At 41.1% G+C, this 22,800-nt stretch overlaps 2 protein-coding genes across 5 annotated transcripts; one reads left to right on the top strand and one right to left on the bottom strand.

Annotated features, from left to right (window-relative positions):
• Window positions 1–1,938: 1,938 nt before the first annotated feature.
• Window positions 1,939–19,038, top strand: LOC105393377. 4 transcript variants are annotated; one of them, XM_048622343.1, is made up of 20 exons: window positions 1,984–2,090; window positions 2,831–2,986; window positions 3,474–3,663; window positions 9,087–9,247; window positions 9,746–9,877; window positions 10,189–10,368; window positions 10,705–11,046; window positions 11,143–11,845; window positions 11,972–12,105; window positions 12,421–12,579; window positions 12,689–12,867; window positions 12,949–13,081; window positions 13,167–13,281; window positions 15,708–15,782; window positions 15,857–15,984; window positions 16,165–16,356; window positions 16,589–16,793; window positions 17,094–17,245; window positions 17,555–17,764; window positions 18,061–19,038. In XM_048622343.1, exons 1-20 carry the CDS (start codon window positions 2,088–2,090, stop codon window positions 18,238–18,240), a joined length of 3,729 nt encoding a protein of 1,242 aa, XP_048478300.1. In that variant the 5' UTR covers window positions 1,984–2,087; the 3' UTR covers window positions 18,241–19,038. The 4 variants fall into 4 exon arrangements, with proteins under 4 accessions (XP_048478302.1, XP_048478300.1, XP_048478299.1 ...); XM_048622345.1 differs by lacking the exons at window positions 15,708–15,782; window positions 15,857–15,984; window positions 16,165–16,356; ... (2 more) ...; window positions 17,555–17,764; window positions 18,061–19,038 and adding an exon at window positions 13,407–14,974 and having other exon boundaries at window positions 1,939–2,090; XM_048622342.1 differs by lacking the exons at window positions 15,708–15,782; window positions 15,857–15,984; window positions 16,165–16,356; ... (2 more) ...; window positions 17,555–17,764; window positions 18,061–19,038 and adding an exon at window positions 13,407–14,974 and having other exon boundaries at window positions 11,143–11,728.
• Window positions 19,028–22,538, bottom strand: LOC105393369 (coiled-coil domain-containing protein 34). The gene is made up of 5 exons (XM_038114944.2): window positions 21,901–22,538; window positions 21,440–21,588; window positions 20,730–20,827; window positions 20,358–20,504; window positions 19,028–19,332 (listed from the first exon to the last, which is right to left on the bottom strand). Exons 1-5 carry the CDS (start codon window positions 22,426–22,428, stop codon window positions 19,271–19,273), a joined length of 984 nt encoding a protein of 327 aa, XP_037970872.1. The 5' UTR covers window positions 22,429–22,538; the 3' UTR covers window positions 19,028–19,270.
• Window positions 22,539–22,800: the final 262 nt, after the last annotated feature.

The raw sequence follows: 22,800 nt of genomic DNA, 5'->3' as shown, positions 1-22,800 counted from the left end.
AAAATCTTCTTCTTCGATCTTATACCTTTTCTTAAACGGTTATACACCATTTTTGCATATTCCGAAATATAAGTATTACATCATTAAAAATATATTAATATTTCTGTAATTATGACTATTATGAGTTGATGAGTGAGGCGCCCGGTTCATATCAAAGTTATTTTATCTAGTCGCATAGCCAGTGGTCACGCAGGGCTATAAAATTCACCATCAAGCCAAGCGACATACCAGCCACCCTTTTAAATTTTACGAGGTTAAGGGTCAATTCAGACGTACCACAACCACACCACAGCCACAACCACACCACAACCACGCGATGTGGTCGGGCGTATATTTTGTATTGACAATGAATAATCCAATTCACACGTGCCACATTTTGCCGTTGTTATCGACCACCTGTGTAATACGACCACATCGCAACCACATCGCAACCACAACGCAACCACATCGCAACGGCAACGCCGCCACGCGGCGGCGGCACCGCGGCAACCTGTTTTCCGTATTAACTGCACACGACGACGTGGTTACCACATCGCAATGACAGCGACAACGCAACCACATCGACATTTTGTCGCTGCCACAACGCAACTGCAAAAAGCCGCTGTCACACAATTCACACGTAACCACAGCTTGACCACATTTTGTCGCTGCGACGTGGTGTGGTTGTGGTACGTGTGAATTGACGCTTAAACTGCAGGCATCTTTTATTCAGTTAATTTACTGCTGCAACGGACATCCTTTGGACAGATGTATGTAGGTGACATTATAATATATTTAGTTTCATTATAGCATCGTAATTCGTAATCTTCTGATGGAATCCTTAAGAAAATCTCTAGCACTTTTCATATCCCAACCGATATCATTTTTCTATCTACTTACTTTTATCTACTTACCTACAGTCTATACTTTATAGTTGGACGTAAAACTAGTAGAGACTAAAGCAATCTCTGTAAAATCACCCCACTGGAAAGGATTTAGAGTTCTCTGAAAGAAATGAAGAGAGAAAATACATCTTTCAGTGGTAATTTTGGACAATCTTTCATTTCATTCGTCAACAAAAAAAAAATCCTATTAAAAGGTTTTCATTTTGAATTTTATATAGGTTTCGCAATTTCTAATCTTAATTACTACTCCAAGTAAATATAAAATGGGTAAAGGTCACTACGAAAAAAAATGCACCAAGCAGGTTTGCGTGATGTGTGGTGCAATGCCGGTGGGCAGCGGGTTATCAGCAAACTCAACAATTACTGGGGACCAGTAAATAGCTCCGTTACGTGCTCAACCTAAGGTCAAGTAAAACCAGCCCTTTCATGTTCTAAGTAGACTAGGTGTTACTGTGGTGAAGTCTTGCAGAAATGGCTATAAACAATGATAAAAATGCAGGATTTCGTACACATACTATATTACATAGTCAATGAACAACAGAAGTTACTCAAATGCCAGAGAATAAGTTTAAGTGTTACATTAAAGAGAAACTCTGTAAAAAAGCTTATTATAAAATTGATGATTACTTAGAGGACGTTAATGCATGGCTGTGATAAATAGTTAGCTCTGCTCATATTATTATAATAATTATTATTAAGCTTATAAGTATTGTATACTAACTAGTATTAAGTCTTTTTTTGAAAAGATGGCTCAGGAGTTTCTTGCCTCCGTTCTTCTCCTTAGACAGAAAGAGCTCCCCTTATCCGAACGGAGAGTAGTTTGTAAAAATTGACGTTCATCAGAAAATTTTATATTTTTACGATGAATAAAAAAATTTGAGTTTGAGTTTTGATGAAAAGTTTACCACTAACGATAACGAGCCTACATTCATATCTCACGTAGGGCTACTACTTCATTTACTCTCCATTTATAGATTGGTTTGATATAATTTTCCTTTGCTTATCCCAGTGATGGGACCAGGCATTTATTTTCTTTTCATCGTCCCAGTGGTGGGTGAAGGGACCTTGCGGCCACTGCGGGGGTACCGGGGGCGGCGACTGGGCGAGGGGGCGCTAACTGACCCGCCCCCGCCGCTGGGGGCGCGCGGCGCCGCGCTGCACGCTGCTGTGGAGCGGGGCGCGCTGCCCGAGCTGCAGGTACTCATGGTAAACTCGTCATCATCATCACAATACATGAGCATTGCACTAAATGTACCGTAAGTGGGTTGGGATTTATCTCTACAGTGCACTAGTTAAAGGTTAAATAAATAAAATAAATAAATAAATATGTGGGGACATCTCACACACGGCCATCCGACCCAAAGCTTGGTAGAACCTGTGTTATGGGTGTCGGACAGCTGATATATCTATACAAATACATAGATTGATAGGTACATATTTAATATGATACAAATGTTCATCACACAAATGTTTGCCCTGGGCGGGATTCGAACCCGCGGCCCTCAGCTTCGTAAGCAGCTTCACTACGTCCTTAGCTACGGTGCCGGTTAATAAAATATTGGAAGGAAACAGCTGCACTTGTAGATTCTAGATGAATACCCTGAGTGGCAATTTATATCTTAGTAAATAAATACGGATTGAATAACGAATCCTCTATAATAATATCATAATACATATTTTGATTTACTCTTACAAAAAAGTATAGGTTACTCGGGAGCTAGGCTGGCTGAGCTGAAATCAAGGGGATATGTACATAGGTTCCACTCGAGAGAGCCACGTACAGGAACTTCACCCCCTATGAGAATAGAATAGAATAGAAGAGTATAGGTAAATTAAATTGTTTCATCTTAACAATTTAGGATTTAAAGAAAGAACCTTTACCTATTTATTTATAGTTTTTGGCCTGCCCATCTACCACAGTTAGATACTATTGCTTAATATTTCAGGAACAACTCGACTCAGAGTACAACAAACGCAAGCTGGTGGCGTGCCGCGACGAGGCCGGGGTGGGCTTACTGCACAAAGCGGTGTACTACGACCACCAAGACATCGTCGAGTGGCTCGTACACAACTACCCGCAACTAGTGCATCAAAGGGATTCGGTAAATAATCAGCTATCAATAAAAAAACTGTTTATAAACATACGTACAAATTATTATTTGTGACAAGGTTACTGTGCTATGTAGTATGCATTTGATTCTTCTTCTTTCAGTGCCATATCCTAACGAATGTTGATTTGATATGTAACATTATGTACCTAACCATTTGATAAGTAACAATATGTGCCTACTAAGTATGCTGTCCATTTTCCAAGAAATAAATTAATTTTAATTTTGCTACGAAAGATTTCGTAGCAGCGTAGCAATGCTACGAATCTCGTAGCATCGAGCGTCGTAGCAGTCGTAGCAACCATTAACGCTAAACGCAAACGCTAACGCTTCAAATGCTGCCGTTCTCTACCATCGTTATAAAGCTGAATCACAGGTTAATTGTCTATCATTTCATAAGTACATCAGCAAGGACTGGAACAGCCTTAAGTACTTTAAATGCAGCACAGAAGACTTAAAGATCAACCCAACAACTCCGCAGCTAGGCCGCACACCTCTCCACTACGCGTGCTGGGAGCGGCACGAGACGGCGGCGGCGGCGGCGCTGGCGGGCGCGGGGGCGGCGCGGGGCGCGCGGGACGCGGCGGGGGCGCCCCCGGGCCGGGCGCGCACTCGCCCGCCGCTACCCACCGTAAGCGACATGGCGCGCGACAACCACAGGCCCTATAAAGGTTAGTCAACTTTTTTTTTAGTTAGGTTAAAAAGTTTTATGACAGATAATATTATGCACTTTTTATGGGTTTGAAATTGCTTCAACAGCGGGCTTAATTTCAAAACCATTTTTTTTACTGTGTGTGAATGAACTGAATATAAAAAATCTCTTCTTTGTAATACAAATGAATCTACCTGTTAAAAGCACTCTATTTTATTTATTAATTGGCGGTCCGGAACGAGTAATAAAATCGCTCAGTTGTAAATATTGTTTATTTGTTATATAGTGCAGGTTCTTAAAGTAGCATAAGAAACGTTGGCATTACTTTTATATGAATGATACACTTACCTAAATGTTGTACATTTCAAACAATTTCTGCCAATAGAATTTTACTGTGTATTGATTGACTGTATTACCTACTAATTTAAAGCCAGTGTCAGTCAGAAACGAAAGTTACTTACAATAATAAATTATCTGCCGATACATCAAACCCTAATTTCCATTTATATTGGATGATAACGTCTAATATAATGAAAGCATTTTTATATGGGTCTGAATTCATGTGCAGGGCAACAAAAGTACCATTTTCCAAATGCATGGAAATTAATCAAAACAGTAAAAAATACCGAGTTGAGTCTTTTGGGTTACATTACAATAACCCCACATCCATGTACTCGTACATAGTTTAGTAAAAATATGTATAGGTACTTACTTACTTATTTAAATGTGTATATTTTTTTTGCTGGCCGGTGTAGTTTAGATATCCAATTTAGATAAAAACATACGGGTCTGCGACACGACGTTTCCTTATTAACCCTCGCTGATACATCTGAAATAATTGATTTAGTTTTCAAAGTATATTCAGCGAACGGGTGATTACTAATTTGTTTGAGGACTCTTTACGAAAAAACTAATGACTGTAGTCACGATATCTGACGATATATTATTATTTCAACTCCCACTCAAATGTTTTAGAGATAGGAATTACTATCTTAGTAAGTAGAAAGGTATCAACATATTTTATATACCTACAATAGTATATGCACTATAGCCTTTTCACTGAACCTACCAATCATAACCTACATCTTAATCGTAGAAGAAGTTAAGTCTAAACTTAGATTAAAAGTTATTACAGTGAATTAGGGACAATTACCATCATCAAACTTATAATTACTTTTCTTTCTCAGTCAACTAAATACATATAATAAACTTTAAACTTATACAGTTTTCCATAATTTTAAGCTACATAATGGCCCTAACAAAATATTAAAATAGTTAACAGGGATGTGCTAGTGCTCTTCCAATGAAGGGTTACTTAAGTATAGTATATTTTTTGCAACGACTACACAAATAACAAAATTACAACGACTAAACTAAAGTAGCTATTTATATTATTTTGTTGGTGTGATGATTTCATCAAATAGAATGTAAGTAACCTATGTTTTTAATTTGGCTCATTTCAGCTACTGACTTACCCACCCAGTCTAGCCTTTCAGGTCCAATCCACTTTATTATTGTATAAGGGTGATGTCATTAGCGTGCTAAAGGCTTGAGAGGTGCGGCGGCCCTAATGTCGCGTGTTCATGAATAATATAGCAGTTCACACGACTCTAATATCTAGTGCCGCGCCCGACCAGCGGCCAGACAAAACAAAACCTTCCATCACATGTCATTAGAGGCAATTATATCAGCTGATTTGTCGGGCTTTTATTTTAGGCTTCTTCAATATTCGATATAGGTACTTAATGTATTCGTGTGTTTCACTGTGTATCTGCCTGCGGCATTAGTGCTCGGACGTTCATTAGAGTAGGTCACGCGTTGTGGTTGAATCAATAATGGATAATAATCAGGAAAGTAAGTTGTTTTTATTACGGATCTCTAGATATATTTTGTAGTTATATTTATATTCGTTACTTAGGGTACATACTTACATTAAGTTATAGCTGGTATAGAGTTTAGAAATATACCTATCTATCGATGTTTTTTTATAATGTACTTAGGTACCTAATAGTATTTAAAAATAGATTTAACTAGACACTTGGAAAGATGAATTATTCAAAATGTTGGTTCTACGGTATTATTACACGACAATCTACTAAACAATTTATTCATTTTTATACCTCTCTACATAATACAAAAGCTTACAAAACACCAACAATAATTTCTTGTGTTCCTAATTGCAACTACATTAATGTAGAAATAACAATAAAATCCAAAAATAAAAGTGTATCAGCAATCTAAGGCACTTAAGTGCCTAACAGGGGTTGAAATACTTTGTAGGTACAGATTGGCATTTCGGTGGTGTTGTGTAAGAATTATTTTATGCTAATCTGAGGCAAGTATCTGCACGCTAACTTGTTGCTCTGTTTTGACTTCAGTCGAAATAGAAATACCTACTTCGAACGCACCCGATTATTACAATAGGTAATATTGCATTTACTCACCATTTCGGCGTAATTTCCTACGTTCCTACGTGACCTACGTCCCCAACCGTGAATTTATTTTGACAACGATTTTCTGATTTAAAATGTATGAATTTCAACTCTATTTCATAAATGACCTCGCGATACCACCCCGCATTGTTTTATGAGATAGGTAAGTAAAAATAATATAATAAAGATTTAGAATAATTAAATATGTTTGCTACTTTTATAATTATTTAGACTTTGTAATTTATTTGGATGCACATAATAATATTCTGATAGGTTCTACCTAAATAATATCCATGTGTAATGAATTGATACGATCTGCTACGATCGCATCAGCATAGCAGTAATAAAAATAAGGCTTACATGACTCCCCAATATTGAAATGAGGTTACATCGTGTCGAACCACTATACATAATTACAATCTATAGGAACGTCTAACAATAATAAAATCGATAACTTAGTCAGCCCAATTACAATGGCTATCTACTCGTATGTCCGTAAAACCTACATTTACATGGATGTAACCATCATTAGATAGTATACAGAGTGTTAGGAAAAGGGTATTGTTATCTGATAGGGCTGCATGAGTCGATTGAGTCGGCATGACTCAAGTGGTCATTCTAGACAATATTTATGTCTTTTGAAAATTACTTATAAAAATAAACTTTGGGGAGTGATTTTTTTTTCACATGAATCTCCAAAACTCCAAAAGGTGTAAGAACATACAAAGTATAATTTATATATTTTAACTTTAATGCATCCATCTGCTCTGTATGTTTCCTTAACAATAATAAAATAAAAAAACATGAAGTGGTTCAGGATGACTTTTTTACTATTCAAGCTTTGGGATGTCCTGTACTGCAAGTAAATGGCTAGTATTTAGGCACAGATACATAAATAGGATGACCTACGTATAATTTATAACACTTTATCGATCCGAGACTTAAAAAATTAAAAGAGCTTGTCTGAGTTTCACTGAAGAACTAAATAATAAATGGAGGCCTTGACAATGTCCCTGTGTACACTTCTTTACTTATTTTGGATTAATATAATCTGATTTCTGCACTTGGCATTTATTTATAACACCTTATGAAATGATAATAACAATCAGTGTTTATTGTCATCATCATCAGCCAAAAATCATCTATTGTTGGAGCTAGGCCTCTTTTGAGGAGCGATACAAATCTATGTCCTCGGCTTTCCTCACCCAAATACAGGATTCCGGCAATCCATTTTATAATATTTGGCATCTCCAACACATATACAGGGTGTCCCAAAAGTCAACGTCATCCCTTAAAGGGCTGATAGGTCAGCTCATGAGAGGCCAGAATATCACAATATGACCTTAGTAAAAACTCGATAATTTTCGAGATATTGACACTTTTATAAATTTGCTGAAAATCGACACCTTGGATCAGTTTTTTGGTTGCCGCCGGTAGAAAAATCCATATTGTTAGAATTTGTTTGGTGTTGCATCACTCTGTATAGCCCTGCTATTGATCGCAGTCAAAATAAATATCGAATAATGATGTATGTTTAAAAAAAACACGGTTTTCAAAGTCATAAAAGGTAATCGTATTTTTTTATAAACAACTTTGACTCTTCATAATGTAAAAAAAATGTACCACACAAACCTGGCATCTTATTTGAAAAGATTGCTCATTTAATGCAGTTTCAAAATGGTAAACGTTGCTATTGTTTCAATTAACAAAAAAGTTATTGCTATTTTAGTACAAAACGACCTCGATGTAAAATTGTTTGAAGGAAATTCATCTGACTGAATTTATTAAGGGTAAGTCATGTTGGAATGAGTATGACTTACCCTTAATAAATTCAGTCAGATAAATTTCGATAAATTTCGAATCGTCAACCTGACGCATAACCTTATTTAGAATAATATACATAATTAAATCAGTGTCGCTTCCATGGTGGATCAATCACGCCCACCACCCAGCTCCCGCCACGTTGTGTTGACCCCAGCGACGACCCGGTTCCATGCAGTATCCTCAGCATGACCTTTGAATCGAGGACATCAGTGACAGCCACTTCGATTGGTATGGACACGTGCTCGAGTCTCATCGATCGAATGTTGTTGATAGTTGGCACCATTATTATGGACCTACATAGGTATTCAACTTACTATGTACTGCAAAACCCACGGAAATTGGAAATATTTTGTGCTGCAACAAGGCCACATCCCATCTTTTTCTTGGCGTGTCAGTGACGAGAGCAACACTAGGGTTTGTGACCGTGGTGAAAAGATTTGCCAGTTACATTAGCATTAGTCGCTGACTGCCTAGGCTGCGCTAGACATATTAAAATTATATAAGGGACAGGTATTACGTCCTTCGGCTTCTTTTGCACACTCCTAATGACTTGTTTTATCATAATAATATTATTATGCTGCAAATATCCTTGATATGACACGTGCGTTGTTCCCATGCATCATTAATTACCACGAACTACGCAGTAACATCGTCGAGCCTCGCCATTACTCATTTACTAAATGAACCTTCGCAACCCCTTCCTAGATACTGAAGGGTGTGAAGTTATGATCTATGACCAATCGTTCTGTGTTTAACTGCACGTTGCACCGGGAATCGTATCATTCGATTGCCTTGAACTTGGCAAATCGATTCACCTTCGATGCTGAATGCAAGAACACATAGTGAAAGTTAATGCTGAAACAGTGATGTATTTGTGTCCCCATTATAACGTACTAAATTTTAAATTTTATGTATTTGGTACTTATGTTGGTTTAACTTTCGCCAAAACTAGTAAACTTATTTTGTTGAAAATACATAAGTCAGATAAACAATCCTGTGTAGGATTTCTTTCTGCAGTAAAAAGTCACGTGACCAACAAAATATGGAAAAAGAATATTTGTTTTGTGTATTTTCAAAACATGCAGAGCAAAACTTGTTTAGAACGTCCCCCTGAGTCACCTCCCTGGACCCTTTTTGCAACATCCTGTATAAGTAACTCCGCACCTTCACACTCGTGTCCCCCCAGGGCTGGTGATCAAGCGCCACAACATCCGCATCTGGTGCCATGAGTGCGACATGGCGCGGCTGCAGCGAGCCGTGTGGGAGGGCCACGGCGGCCGCCTGCTCACCGAGGTGTCCAACCAGCCCACCGTCAGGAAGTTCCTGGAGGCCGTGCCGTATATCATGGTTTGTTTTGATGGTTTCAGTTACTTAAGAGAGGAGTTAGAAAAGCCTCGCCATAGGCGATTTTTTGTAGCGATGCTGCGTTTCGTAGATGCTCGACAGCTCGGAGATCAACTACCTAAAAGCGAGCTCTTACTTTTGTAAATGTAAAGAACAATTATTTATAAGGAAACCCCACCCTAAAGAACCGCAAATACATCCTAAAACTATGTAGTATGCAAAAAATACTACAGCAAACAGCGATACTGGAGCTATTGGTGGTTGGCAAGTATCCTCCAATATGTATTTGTCACGCTACTACCGACCTACCCCAGTATCATTTCAGTTTTCTAAACTTATTTGCCAAGCTTTTCTCGTTATCGGAATACTTATATCAGTTGTAAGAAATTTATCACGTAAAAAATTATAACTATCAACTAACGGTTCACTAAAAATAGTAAAAACTGTAAGTAAGAAAACGTACTAAGTCAAAACAAATAAAAACCCCTTCTTCACCTACAGAACACGATCCGTGAGATCCACTCGGCGGTGGTGCACAACAAGCTGGAGGAGCTCATGAAGCATGCAGGGGACCCGGTGCCGCCGCAGGCGCTGTCCAGTCGCGACGTCAACCACATGACTGTCATGCATAAGGTCAGAGAACACTTTTGTAACTTTCTGATGCCCTGGTACAATATGACCAAGTGCGGCGTTGATGTAGCCGCATTGCCGACCTACTCGTATCATCTATATAGGTATATAAGTTTGCTGCTGCATTTTCTGATGTTCAAGTACAACTACCATAGTACCTAGTAACCACACACAAGGTATCATCAGTAGATTTTTAGTCCAAAAACATGTGTTGGTATCAGCAAAAGTAGAGTATCTTTTATGCTGAGAGCCTGTATCAATAACCTCCTAAAGTCTCCAATGAGTATCCTTTATGTGTTTCTTCCGGTTACCAGGCGGCGGGTCTGGGTCACGTGGCGATCCTCAAGTACCTGACGGACCGGTACCCTCAAGGCATCAACGACACTGACGACGAGGGCCGCACGCCGCTGCACTACGCCGCCGCGGTCCGCGATGACCAGCACACCTATAATACCCTGGTCGGGTTGGGCGCCGATGAAACTGTTGTCGATAATGTGAGTTGCGTTTTGGACTTGGTGGTTTTTCTTACACGTATGGATAGAATAGATAACTCTTAATTAAACACCAGTAAAATAAAACTCTTCTCTTATCGATTAAGCAATCTTTTACAGATATTTTGAACTTCATCAGACAGTAGGTATACCTATTTAGATTTGTGTTGTGTAATGTATGCCATGAAATAGTGAGTTAAGTGCATTGGAGATTTATGTTTCCTTGCTGTGCACGCGTGTAATTTTAATTTATATATAGGACAAAATCTCTTCAAGACCTACAAAACAACGCCTACCGAGATATTCCTAGATAGGAGTTAATATTCTGTTTTGTTTTAGAAAAACAAAACACCAGCATACTATCTAAATAAGCAACAGGAAATAGATAAGCATCTTTTGAAGACCATCCCTGATGCTCCACGCACGGCGTCTAGCTCCTACCCACCTTCATGGGATTGGAAGCTCCTAGACGCCGAAGTCATTACAGAATTACATAAAAAGTCCAGGAGGAAACCGAAAGCATCTCATGAGAATGGATCTTCTACCAACAACACTATATCTGAAAGCACTAGGGAGACTCGCATGGGTGGTATGAAAAATAGTAGCACGCACGAACTCATCAAAGGTTTGCCTGAACTAGATGACTTTAAAAAATCACAAGAAGATGTTTCACACACTAAGGTGAGGCAAAGCATGGTTATTATAAGTGGAATGTGTTGATTGTGTTGCAAAGCTTTTTTAAACATTTGCATGAAACTTACTTTGTATGCGTTTTAGGAACCAGACATAGACGAAGAAACCAACCAAACTGAAACTAATGATGTGGCACCTCCTGAAAATAGTGAACCAGTGGAAGAAAATGGTGAAGTATCAGCCGTGGATGATATTCAGGAAAATAATGTTCAAGAAGCTGATGCTACTGAAACGGAGAACGAAAAAGAGGATAAAGAAGCCGAAAATATTGAAAATAATGATATTGAGTCCAAGGTTGATGATGAGGCTGATAAACCAACAGAAGAAGGTACTGAAACAGAAGATGTGGACCAAGATGAAGTCAATGATAATAATGGTGACGATGTTGATGAAACCCAAACCAATAATAATGAAGATGAAAATAAAGATCACGATGAAGAAACTAATCATGGTGAAGAAAATGTAAATAAAATTAATGAGACTGAAGGAAACGAAATTGAAGATGGCCAAGAAGGTATCCCTCAGGAAGAAGCCACCGATGATGGTGATGAGGTGAAAGAAAATGGATCAATTGATGAAACTGAAAACAACGAAGATATGAAAGAAGAAAATAAAGACGGAAAAAATGTAACTGAACCAGAGGAGGATCCAGACACAGTTGTGAACGAAGGTAATAGCAAGGAAGATGATGATGACGTGCAAGTACAGGGAGATACATCTTCAGAATATAGCGACTCTAATCTAAGAAGTACAGCGGAAGCATCGGACACAGCCAGTGCCAAGAGAGGTAACACTGTGATCCTTTCTGGCACTAAACGTGACACAATAAAAACATAATTACATACCTACATATTAAAATCATTTTTTGGGGTCCCCAACAAGCTCAACATTTTTGATTATTTTGCCAATTAAGGAAACGAGACCAACGGCCGTAATATACAAGAAAATCTAATAGAAGGTATTGTAAGTGCTGAAGCTGAAATGGACTCGCAAGACGCTAGTGTGAATGAGAGAGAGGAGTCCATAGAGGGGGAAGTGCTCGTTGTCGTAAGTATTCATTCTAACAGAATCAAGCATGAAATACGACCTACTAATAAAGGTAATACAGTAAATTAATAAGTTGATTGTGGTGTTCCTCTTAGAATAGAAGCATCATTGTAGCACCGTGTATTCACATACACTTTAAAACACCACCATCATAAATTGATTTGCGTGCTTCTTAGTTTTTGTCAAACGTTGAAGAATAGAATGCGAAAGCCTGTCACCTTTTCTAGAATGTAAAATACTCAACAGATTTATTTTAGTCCGACTAATTTTATTATAAGATTAATTTTATTATAACACACCGTATTACTTTTACAGGATAATGAGATTGACCCTGAGGTGACAGAACTGATAAATAGTGCAAATATGGAAATGTTGGCTGCACTAGTGCTGAATGGTGAAGGGCTAAGATTAGTGGGAAGACAGTCAAGAAATCTCGAATTACAAGCATTTCTAAATAACGTGCCAACGTATATGGTAAGTAATACTTTAATACAGTATAACAATAGTAACATGTAACTTTAATTACAAATACTAATAATGATATAAAAATTAGTAAATTGTGTATGTTTCTGCTGTTCTTTAGAAAAAGATTAACAAAGTGCATATAGCAGCACGGGAAGGAAACATTAGAGATCTACAAGCGGCTTTGGACCGACGAAAATTTGCAATAGCGAGAGATTCTGCCTCTCCCAATGGTGCTACTCCTCTTCATGTAGCCACCGTGTTCGGAAAAACTAACATCATGAAGTACCTAGGAGGAAGGTAAAGTATAGCTGAATACAGAGATCACCATCAGATTTACATTTGATTTCATATCAAAATTAATGGTTGCAACTTTTTAAGGTTCCCTGAAACACTGTCAGCTGTTGATTTTGAAGGACGTAGTGCTCTACATTATGCAGCAGTGTTACCAGATAATGGACATTATTATATGTTGTTGCAACAACTTGGTGCCAATTCGAAGGATTTAGACGATGTAAGCATATGAACATGTTGTAAACTCATAATATCTTTAAAGCTACTTAATCACTGTTCATTAAATTGACTTTATTGTCTTGCAGAATGGACGATCTGCTGAAGATTATCATAACGATCCGAGTTTACTACCGTTCGATTCACTTGTATCAGATTTTGGAATAAGTGAGGAAACAGTACAAGACATGCTATCGGATAAAGGTTGGTTGTAATTAATAATAGTATAGCAATGCGAGTACCAACATGATTAGGGGATTATTGTGTTACATGTTATTTAGTAACTTACAAATTGTTATCAAATGTTTACTCATCTTGAATTTGTTTAGTTCCTGAGGATCGTGTTTCTTCTCGGCGATTTTTGGACATACCTGAAGCTTTGGATACGTTGGAACGCTGCTACCGCCTCCTCTCTTCAGCTCGACCGTCCAGAACTCCCTTATCCGCATCATCCAACAGAGCAACTCCTCCTCTGTTTCTAGGGAGGTTCCTTAAAAGGCCAACATTTGATCTAATTAAATACAGAATTACTAGACTCGATCACGACCTCTTTGACGTTATCTGGCCTGCAGTCAAAAAGCTACCAGAGAACCGAAACATTATACAAACTGTCGAAGAAGATTTTCCAGGAGGAATAACTGCTCCTGACTATTATGTATATTCCGTATTTCATGAATTTCTAATACCACTCATAAAAGATCTCCACAATATGAATGTACACTGTGAGTTGCTGCCGCATCCACAGTCGAATTTTGAGAGACCTTTAACCTCTTCCACGTCAACAGATCCTTTGATTGAATTAAATATCGATCGAAATGATGATTTTGTTTTATCCGGGTCGATGGAATGTATGAGAAATATCAGTGGCTACGAATTACCATTAAATTTAACTATTGGCCAGCTTGAAGATATTGAAAGAATTATAACGAATGTCTTAATGCAAGATGAATTCACTAAAATCAGTCAGCTAACTAATCCAGATTCAGAACCAGAACCAGAACTGAAAGGAGGCAATTACTATACATTAAATGAGGTTTTAGAAAAACCATCAGAAATATGTGCTTTTCTAGCATCGGCGGGTTTGCTAGTGGCACTATGTGAGAAAGAGGAAATTGATGATTCTCTTCGTTTGCACGGCAGGTACTGGCCATATGGACGTGGAGTGTTTGTAAGCGACGACAAAACCCTAGCTGTATGGATCAATGTTCATGATCATCTCAGAGTGCTAACCTCCACTCCACAAGAAACCCCTGGAGAAATAGGACTCCCATTCAGTCGACTAGCAAACATTATGAGTTATCTTCATAAGCATTTGTCTTTTATCTGGGACGAGTACTTGGGGCATTTATCCAGCAGACCAAATTACCTTGGTGCTGGTATTCATTTCAATCTAATAATAAATTTCCCGGGTCTATCCAAGGATGCAGACAACATGAAACATCTCTGCGCCATGCGAGGTCTTCAGTACCGAGAAACTTTGAGTGCTGACATCGCCAGAGTCAGCAATTATCAGTGCCTCAGCGTCACTGAATCGAACTGCTTCAATGATTTCTCCACAGCCGTTTCCAATCTGCTGCATCTCGAGAGGGATCTCACACTGTCCTCCAACTCGGCCCACATAGCGACAATGCTTTCGAACATATTTAAAAGAAAGAGAAGTAGTATTGTAGATTTAGAAAGTCCTGGCAGAACAAGCAATAAATAAGTAAACTATATTTTAATTCTAGAAGTTGTACCATACGAATTAGAAGATACTTCCTTTTATATTATATTCTTGTTTATATCTAGCACAATAACTATTTACGTAATCAAATGTTGGAAAGATTGTTTGGAGGTGCTGAAAGATTCAGATATGGGTGGACTACTCTCAATCTAGTTGCAGAAATTTCGGAAAGCCCCTAGGTCAGTACAGAAGTATCGCATTTTCCGCACGCGTGGGTTGCCGTGTCGTCCGTGTGCCTCGTGTGATCCGTCCACGCTTTAGCACCCTCAAAATTATAAGCTTCCACATACTCAATTCAGCACGCTCACTTACTGTCTTTCCAACATTAGATATGCGTGTATTTTTTCTGTGTGCTAAAGTTTGGAAACCAACATCAAAAATTTCAGAGGTTGTGTAATCCAGCCTTGATATTTGTTTTTCAAACCTAATCTAGTTAACTATGAATTTTTAAGTGTTTCTAGTTGATGGTAAATAATTCTCTATCTACATAATTAAAGTTCTTTGTTATTCCGATTTGTGTAAGAGCACCTAGCATTAATCAGTTATAATTTAATGCCGAAGTTACCATTTCTGTAGCAAGTACCTACAACAATAAATTGTACACTAACAGCTAATAATAAACAATCGATTTCTCAAACCAACGTGACAGAACAATAAGTAACGGTTCGCGGTGTCCGATCAATAGTAGTAGGTCATATCAATTATGACTGGCGTGTTCTGAAAGGCCCACAGTTGTTCAGAGTTCTGTCCGCCTACTACCAGCCGTAATAAACGATCCGCCTACTGGCCCAGTGGCCGCACCATTATGTGAACAAACATATGTGACCACCGCACCCCGCACCCCTGCATGACCCCGCCATCGCCCTTCACCTCAAGGCCGCGTGTCTAAATAATTGATGCCTTTCAGGAACCGAGCACGCTGCCAACGGCCGTATGGACATTCCCATCTTCAAAACGGACGAAGGCAGATATCTAGCCCAGTGTAAGCTCGATAGTGTTTCGAAATGAATAGAGTCAGTGAAAAAGACAATGTTTATATGGACACTGTGTTTACAGCTCTCGGGGATCCTTTGATCAAAGGTCTAACCGAAGTGGCGAACGTTAAACCGAAAGACCCTGTTGCGTTTCTCGCGAGTTTCCTGCACAATTTTCCTGAACAAGAAAAGCCGCGATTAGGTACGGAGGTGAGATGATCTTTACTTACTACTTTCACTTTGATTTTATTTTATTCAACTCATAAGGTCAGGGTTTTATCATACAATGACCTTGGTTAGTTAGCAGCAGCTAGATCCTCTCCGTCTATTCATAACTTCTCATTCCATTTTCAAATCCTTATCCATGACCTTTTCTACCCCATTGTCCAGGAGTCCAACGTGCTGATGATGGACGTGTCGGCCGAGGTGGACAACGAGCAGCCGCCGCCCGCGCCGCCGGAGCCCGCGGCCCGCACGCGCACAGCCACGCTGGCCCCCGCGCCCATCGACGTCATCACCGTCGAGCCACAACCTGAGCACAACGCTGACGCACCTGAGGTTGCCTTCAGCAGTGCCAATAGGGTATGGAGTCTTTTGAGACGCTATTAACCCAAAGGATGCATAGTTGCATATCTTTCGCCTCTCTTATCTTGAAATTCTTCAGCATTACCTAAAAACCTTCTACTTGCGTTATAAATGCATTCCTTCCATTCCCTAGTTTCACTCCTATCATTTCAACAGTTTCAAAGAGCGTCAGACAGCTTGATAACAATTGCCACAATACATGTTTTTCAACACCTGCTGTCTCTTCTAGGACGAGCACGGCCAGTCGATGCTGCACTTCGCAGCGGCGCGGACGCACACCAAGAACGCCCTATTCGAGCTGCTGCAAGAGTCGGACATCAACCTCGGCTACAGAGACGAGTTGTACCGGACGGCGCGAGACGTGTCGCTGCAGGCTAATGTGCCGGAGAATACCGCGGAGATAGACCGCTGGATCATGCATCTTGCGGCGAGAGGTGGGCAATTTACAACTTACGGTAACTGGTTTAACCACTCAGTTGACGATGCTAATTAGATCTAGTTAATTAATCTGTTAATCTGTACAGCTAGCTTAAGACCTTTTTTCAAAAAGAGTTGAACTGGTCCAAGGTTCTGTAAACGCAGAAGAAAGCGACCCCCTAATATTTAACGCCAGTTATAATATTCTAGTCTATGATTTAACGCACCTTCCAAGGTTGAAAAATTGGGAAAAGAAATGTTTTCAGCATAGGAAACCTCAAAACTTCACAGCTATTCAAATCCTTATTTCTCATCAGGAAACACGGAGAAGATCATGGAGCTGTTCCTCGAGGGCTACGACCACATCCTGGACGTGGTGGACGCCGAGGGCGCCGCCGTCGCCGAGGTGGTCGCGCAGCGCGCCGACGCCGACATGGCCAGCCTGCTCGCCTCCATACCCGCTTTTGAAGTAGGTTTTCATACAGGCGAAGAATAAACTAATTTAAATAATACCTCCATCACAGCCCATCTGGCTTTACAGTCATGCCTGAAGCACCTAGTGTAGGTTCAAAGATCGCGCTTCATTTGTTTTCTACGAGTTTTTTATGCGCAGCTGAAGGTTGTCTCATGAAATTGTTTTGATAGGATAGGATAAACGATAGGACCGCATTTTGTACGCTATTTAGCTGTTATCAAAATTCGTTGTTTATCTTGGCGTACAAATAAAAAGTACCTCTATATCTATTCCTGTCCTAAATAAATCCTCCATTTCCCCCAGGACTCCCGCGAATCCCTCCACGGCGCCATCCGGCGCGACGACCTGTCAACGGTCCAGCAGATGGTCTCCGCCCAAGGAGGCCGCACGCTCGCTCGCAGCAAGAACTCCTTCGGTCGCACCGCCCTGCATGTGGCTGTGCTGGCGCAGAACGAGGAGATCGTCAACTACCTGGCACAGCAGTTCCCGGAACTGCTCCGGATTGGGGACAACGTGAGTTGAGCTCGTTGAGGAAGGAGAGTAGGTTATGGAAGAGCAGCACGTCAGAGCGGTAGAGCAACAGAATTTTGGAAGATTTCGAAGCATGTGCTGAAATATACTAGTTATTTATTAGTGAAGAAGATGCCATTAATGCTCTAGTCGAAAATCGCATCAAAAGGTTGTCTGTCAGAGATCGCTTTAAGTGATCAGACCGCTTTTTTGTTACTACACAAATGAATTTTATTATTGTTTTTGTTGTACGAATAAATCTATCTATCTCTCTAATCATAAAATGTTGCCTTTTCCAGTTAGAGCGGACGCCTCTGCACTACGCAATGGGAGTAGACAAGATAGAGTCATTGAGCAGGGTGCTAATCAAGGCGGGATCCAAGCGAGTGCTCAAAGACCTCAAGGGCCGGCAACCTTCGTATTACTTCATGAACAAATCTGACATACTACGGCTGAAGGAAGAGGAGGAAGTGTACTGAAGAGTGCTTTTCGGGAGATCATAGAATGAGTTTGGCTAGCCAACCGCACCCGTCGGAAATGCGGTATCAAACCTAAAGCTATTGCTTCAATATGGTTGGATTACACTTTTATTCGGATGTGGCGACATAATATGGCCTTTTGGTATCAACTTATTTCATAAATAGGTCATAACATCACATCTAAAGGTATCTGTAACACGTGATTTGGGTTGCTTAGGGGTTTAGGAAAGATTGTTATAATTATTGTAAGTAACTACATAACTTTTCATTTCGAAAACCGATAGATAGTATTCGTGATGGTGAGTTTGATGAGATTTTTTCGTAGATAGACTAGATCGATAGTACGAAGTTACGATTGTAGTAGATGCAGTATCAAGGCACACATGTCGGTATTGTTTGTAGAATACCTATATTTAATGCCAACAAGAGATAAATCATGTAGGTTTAGAGGTTTGGTTTGCAAATAGTTTCGACTATCTGGTTACGATTAGAGGCCAAGACTACTGAATAGTTTTGTATTTTGAAGGCTTTTTATGCACTTTCATTAATTATCATTAAAATTAGATCACTGTTCAATTAAAAAAGTAATTATATACATTTAAGATCTAATAAACAAGTAGATTGTGTGCCGAATGTGATAATAAGTATTTGAAGTGAACGTATTCAGAAATATTTTTCTATTTTTAACTTACTCACATAATATTTGTACTGTAGGGGACCCTGTTTGTAAAACATTTCGAAATTTCTACATTAGAGTACCTATGTATATTATAATAAAACACAATTGTACGTATAAAATTTCGTATTATTTTAAACTCGTGAAAAAACCATTAACTAAGGACATCTAAAAATCGAAAACTACTCTAAATACTTTCACCAAACTAGACACTATAAAAATACTAATATAGTGATGAAATTAGGTGTCACCTAATAAGACATTGTTTCCAACAATTCAGAAAGCAATTCGATAAAGGCACTTGTTCATGAAACCCGAAGGTTCAATTTTCCTCGTATGATCGAAAGGTCAGGTTCATATCGGTGACTGCCAAGGCACGGGATTTATGTACATCTGTGATATCGACCCTCGCATGCCTGAAAGCAATCAAACACCATCCATATAACCCAATGCTTTTATAGAAGATACCTGACAGTATAATAAAACGGCGTTAACATCTCGGTATTTTAAAATCGCTTACAAACTCACAAATCATTACTTACTTGACAGTAAGCTCTCCTTTGATGTAAAACTTACGAGAAGGAAATTAAGATTATATACCTACTGGACTGGACCACTGCCGCTAATATCTAGATAAATAAAACACTACAACCGAACTAGAGTTTGTAAACCGCGGCCGCGGATTAGCCTTCATGGCTAGGTACAGTAAGGGGCAGAGAAACCTGACCCCCCTCAGAAGCATTGTTACTATGAGATGGGGGTCAGGTTTCTCTGCACCTGACCGTACTAGATGTACTCACTGAGTTCCCCCTGGTTGAGCGGCACGGGCAGCGGCTTGTGCCTGCTGGTCCGCAGCCAATCCTCCTCATGGCTAGGTACTAGATGTACTCACTGAGTTCCCCCTGGTTGAGCGGCACGGGCAGCGGCTTGTGCCTGCTGGTCCGCAGCCACTCCTCCTCATGGCTAGGTACTAGATGTACTCACCGAGTTCCCCCTGGTTGAGCGGCACGGGCAGCGGCTTGTGCCTGCTGGTCCGCAGCCACTCCTCATGGCTAGGTACTAGATGTACTCACTGAGTTCCCCCTGGTTGAGCGGCACGGGCAGCGGCTTGTGCCTGCTGGTCCGCAGCCACTCCTCCTCATGGCTAGGTACTAGATGTACTCACTGAGTTCCCCCTGGTTGAGCGGCACGGGCAGCGGCTTGTGCCTGCTGGTCCGCAGCCACTCCTCCTCATGGCTAGGTACTAGATGTACTCACTGAGTTCCCCCTGGTTGAGCGGCACGGGCAGCGGCTTGTGCCTGCTGGTCCGCAGCCACTCCTCCTCATGGCTAGGTACTAGATGTACTCACTGAGTTCCCCCTGGTTGAGCGGCACGGGCAGCGGCTTGTGCCTGCTGGTCCGCAGCCACTCCTCCTCATGGCTAGGTACTAGATGTACTCACTGAGTTCCCCCTGGTTGAGCGGCACGGGCAGCGGCTTGTGCCTGCTGGTCCGCAGCCACTCGCGGTAGGCGCGCTCGCCCTGCACTCGCCGTCGCTCCTCCTCGATGGCGAGACGGGCTGCCCGGCGCTCCTCTTTTGTCTTCATTGCTGATGGAGACAGATAAATGTAGAAGGGTCGGTACGTAGTCGTACATATTTGTTGCAGATGTATCAAATACGAGGCATAAGTGGTCCGCTGAGAAAATAGTCAGCAATACTTTGAAACATTTCAGTTTTTGCAATGCTGGCTGGCTGGCTGATCAAGTGATCAATGAGCATAGTATCCATACCACTGTTACCTACATAGGAACCTGTTGTAGTGGTGTTAGGTACCTTTCATCTCCTCTTCTTTCTTCTTGACCCACTCCGTGAGCTTCTCCTCCTTCTCTCGCTCGCGCTTCAGCTGCTCCAGCTTCTGTCTCTCTATTTCCCTGCACACAGATACAATAAGACTTTAAAGTCACGTGCCATCCAAGGCTATTATTATACCTCCTACTCTTCTTGTACTCATCGAAAATTTGAAAATATAATTCCGTCCAAGACAAGCCGTGTAGGTATTTTTGCCGCGCACTCCCGCGAAATCTCTGGAATACTCTGGATGTACGAGGTCCTGTCTCGGTCCTCTATGTAATGGATCGATATCTGAGAGGAGGATACTAATCTATTATTCCAAGGATAGTCTAACCTATACGGAAAACCCGAGAGGGGCCTTCGCAGATAGGTCATTAGTTACTCGGGAACCTCTTGATAGATCGGATGGTATTGGCGCTCCTTAGAAGACGCAGAAGCTGAGGAGCCTGACAACAGCAATAAAGGTGGACGTAGATATCTCACTAATAACACACACACACACGCCTTGTACTAATGTACTCCCTTGCGGGGTAGGTAGAGGTGCATTGCTGCACCCACTTTTCGCCAGAATGTTATGTTAGTCCCAATGTAATAGGGGGCGGGCCTATTGCCATTTTACGGGCACATCCAAGACCTGAGAACAAATCTCTAATAACAACTAATAGACAACTAGTAAGTCATCTCTAACTCACCGACACCGCCGCATCTCCTCAGCGCGGCGCTGCTCGGCCTGCGCGTGCTTGCGCTGCAGCCAGCGCCGGTACGACTCCTCGCGCTGCGCCGCGCTGGGCCCCGGGACGGCCTTGTGACGGAGCTTCTCTAGGCGCGCCCGCTCGGCCTTCTGGGAGATTGGTGGAGGGTTTCAAATGGTTGTAGGTAAAGGCGTGAAGGTACGGGAAGTAATCTAGGTAGGTACTTATATCTGAAAATGGCGGACGGAATCTTGCTGTCTACTGTCTAGCCCTGTCGTTATAGGTACGGAAATGTGTTTATGTTCTTTAGTATGATCAAGGAGGGATTGTCTGATTTTTGGTAGTTACATAGGTAGGTAGGTATAACAACACACTGTAGGTTAGGTACTTATGGCATTCTTCAGGCTCGAACCCCCATCCTGAGCTAGATTATCTAGGGCTAGATGTAGTGGCTGACTAACCTCCTGCTCCTTCCTTGCAAGCCAGGCCTTGAAATTTTCCTCTTTCTTCCGCTCATTGAGTTCTCTCTCCTCATTGGCTGAAGCGGTGGTCGTTAGCGAAGAGACAGACAAACGAAACGTATTCTGATCCGCCGTCTCGTGGTACCGGGGTGTCTCCTCGTCATCACGCAAGTTCAGCTCCGTGGGCAAGAAACACGACTTCCGTCTCGAGCTGGCAGACGAGGCGTTAGACACTCGACCGGTTAAGAACGGAGTTGAGCTGCTGCAGCCGCTGTGTGGGTGAGGAGTTATTTCTTCGAAGGAGGAGGAGTCTGTGAGTGAGGTGACGGATTGCGAGGCTTCTAGTGTTTCGACGCAGATGGCTGGGTTGATGTAGCGTGGCTTGTGCTTGGGCGCGGTCTCCGAGTCGCTGTGGTAGTGCAGGTGCTCCCCGGCCGCGCCCACCACGTGCCGCGCGAGCCCTGCCCCGCCCACCCGCGCCCCGCTACCCCGCGCGCTGTCGCCCGCTTCATTGTCCACGCGAGGCATCGCTCACAGGGTTAGGGTTAACATTGGTAAATAAAGTAAGGAATTCCTAGTAAAATCAAGGTAAACAATTAAAATTGTAAATAAAGATGTCAAATGTCAGGTGTCGCAGTTGAAGTTAATGTGGTTTTTTTTTTGTTAAACGTGTCTTGCTTGCCAGTGACAACCTCATCATTGAAACATTATTTAGCTTGATTCTAGCTAGACCATTGCACTATGTACAAGATAAGTAAAAAATATGGTGGTAGGTAGTTACCAATTTCGAATATCTTTTGACTGAAATATTATGTTCTATACTACTGAGAGGGGCGGAGTTCCTGTGTACATGGCTAACTCTCTCTGAGGCTCAGCCCAGCCAGCAGCCATTAGCCAGCC

This window comes from Plutella xylostella, chromosome 8, assembly GCF_932276165.1.
Source record: "Plutella xylostella chromosome 8, ilPluXylo3.1, whole genome shotgun sequence".
NCBI lineage: Eukaryota > Metazoa > Arthropoda > Insecta > Lepidoptera > Plutellidae > Plutella > Plutella xylostella.
Note: the sequence above shows the minus strand (reverse complement) of the source record. Positions and strands in the feature narration are given on the sequence as shown.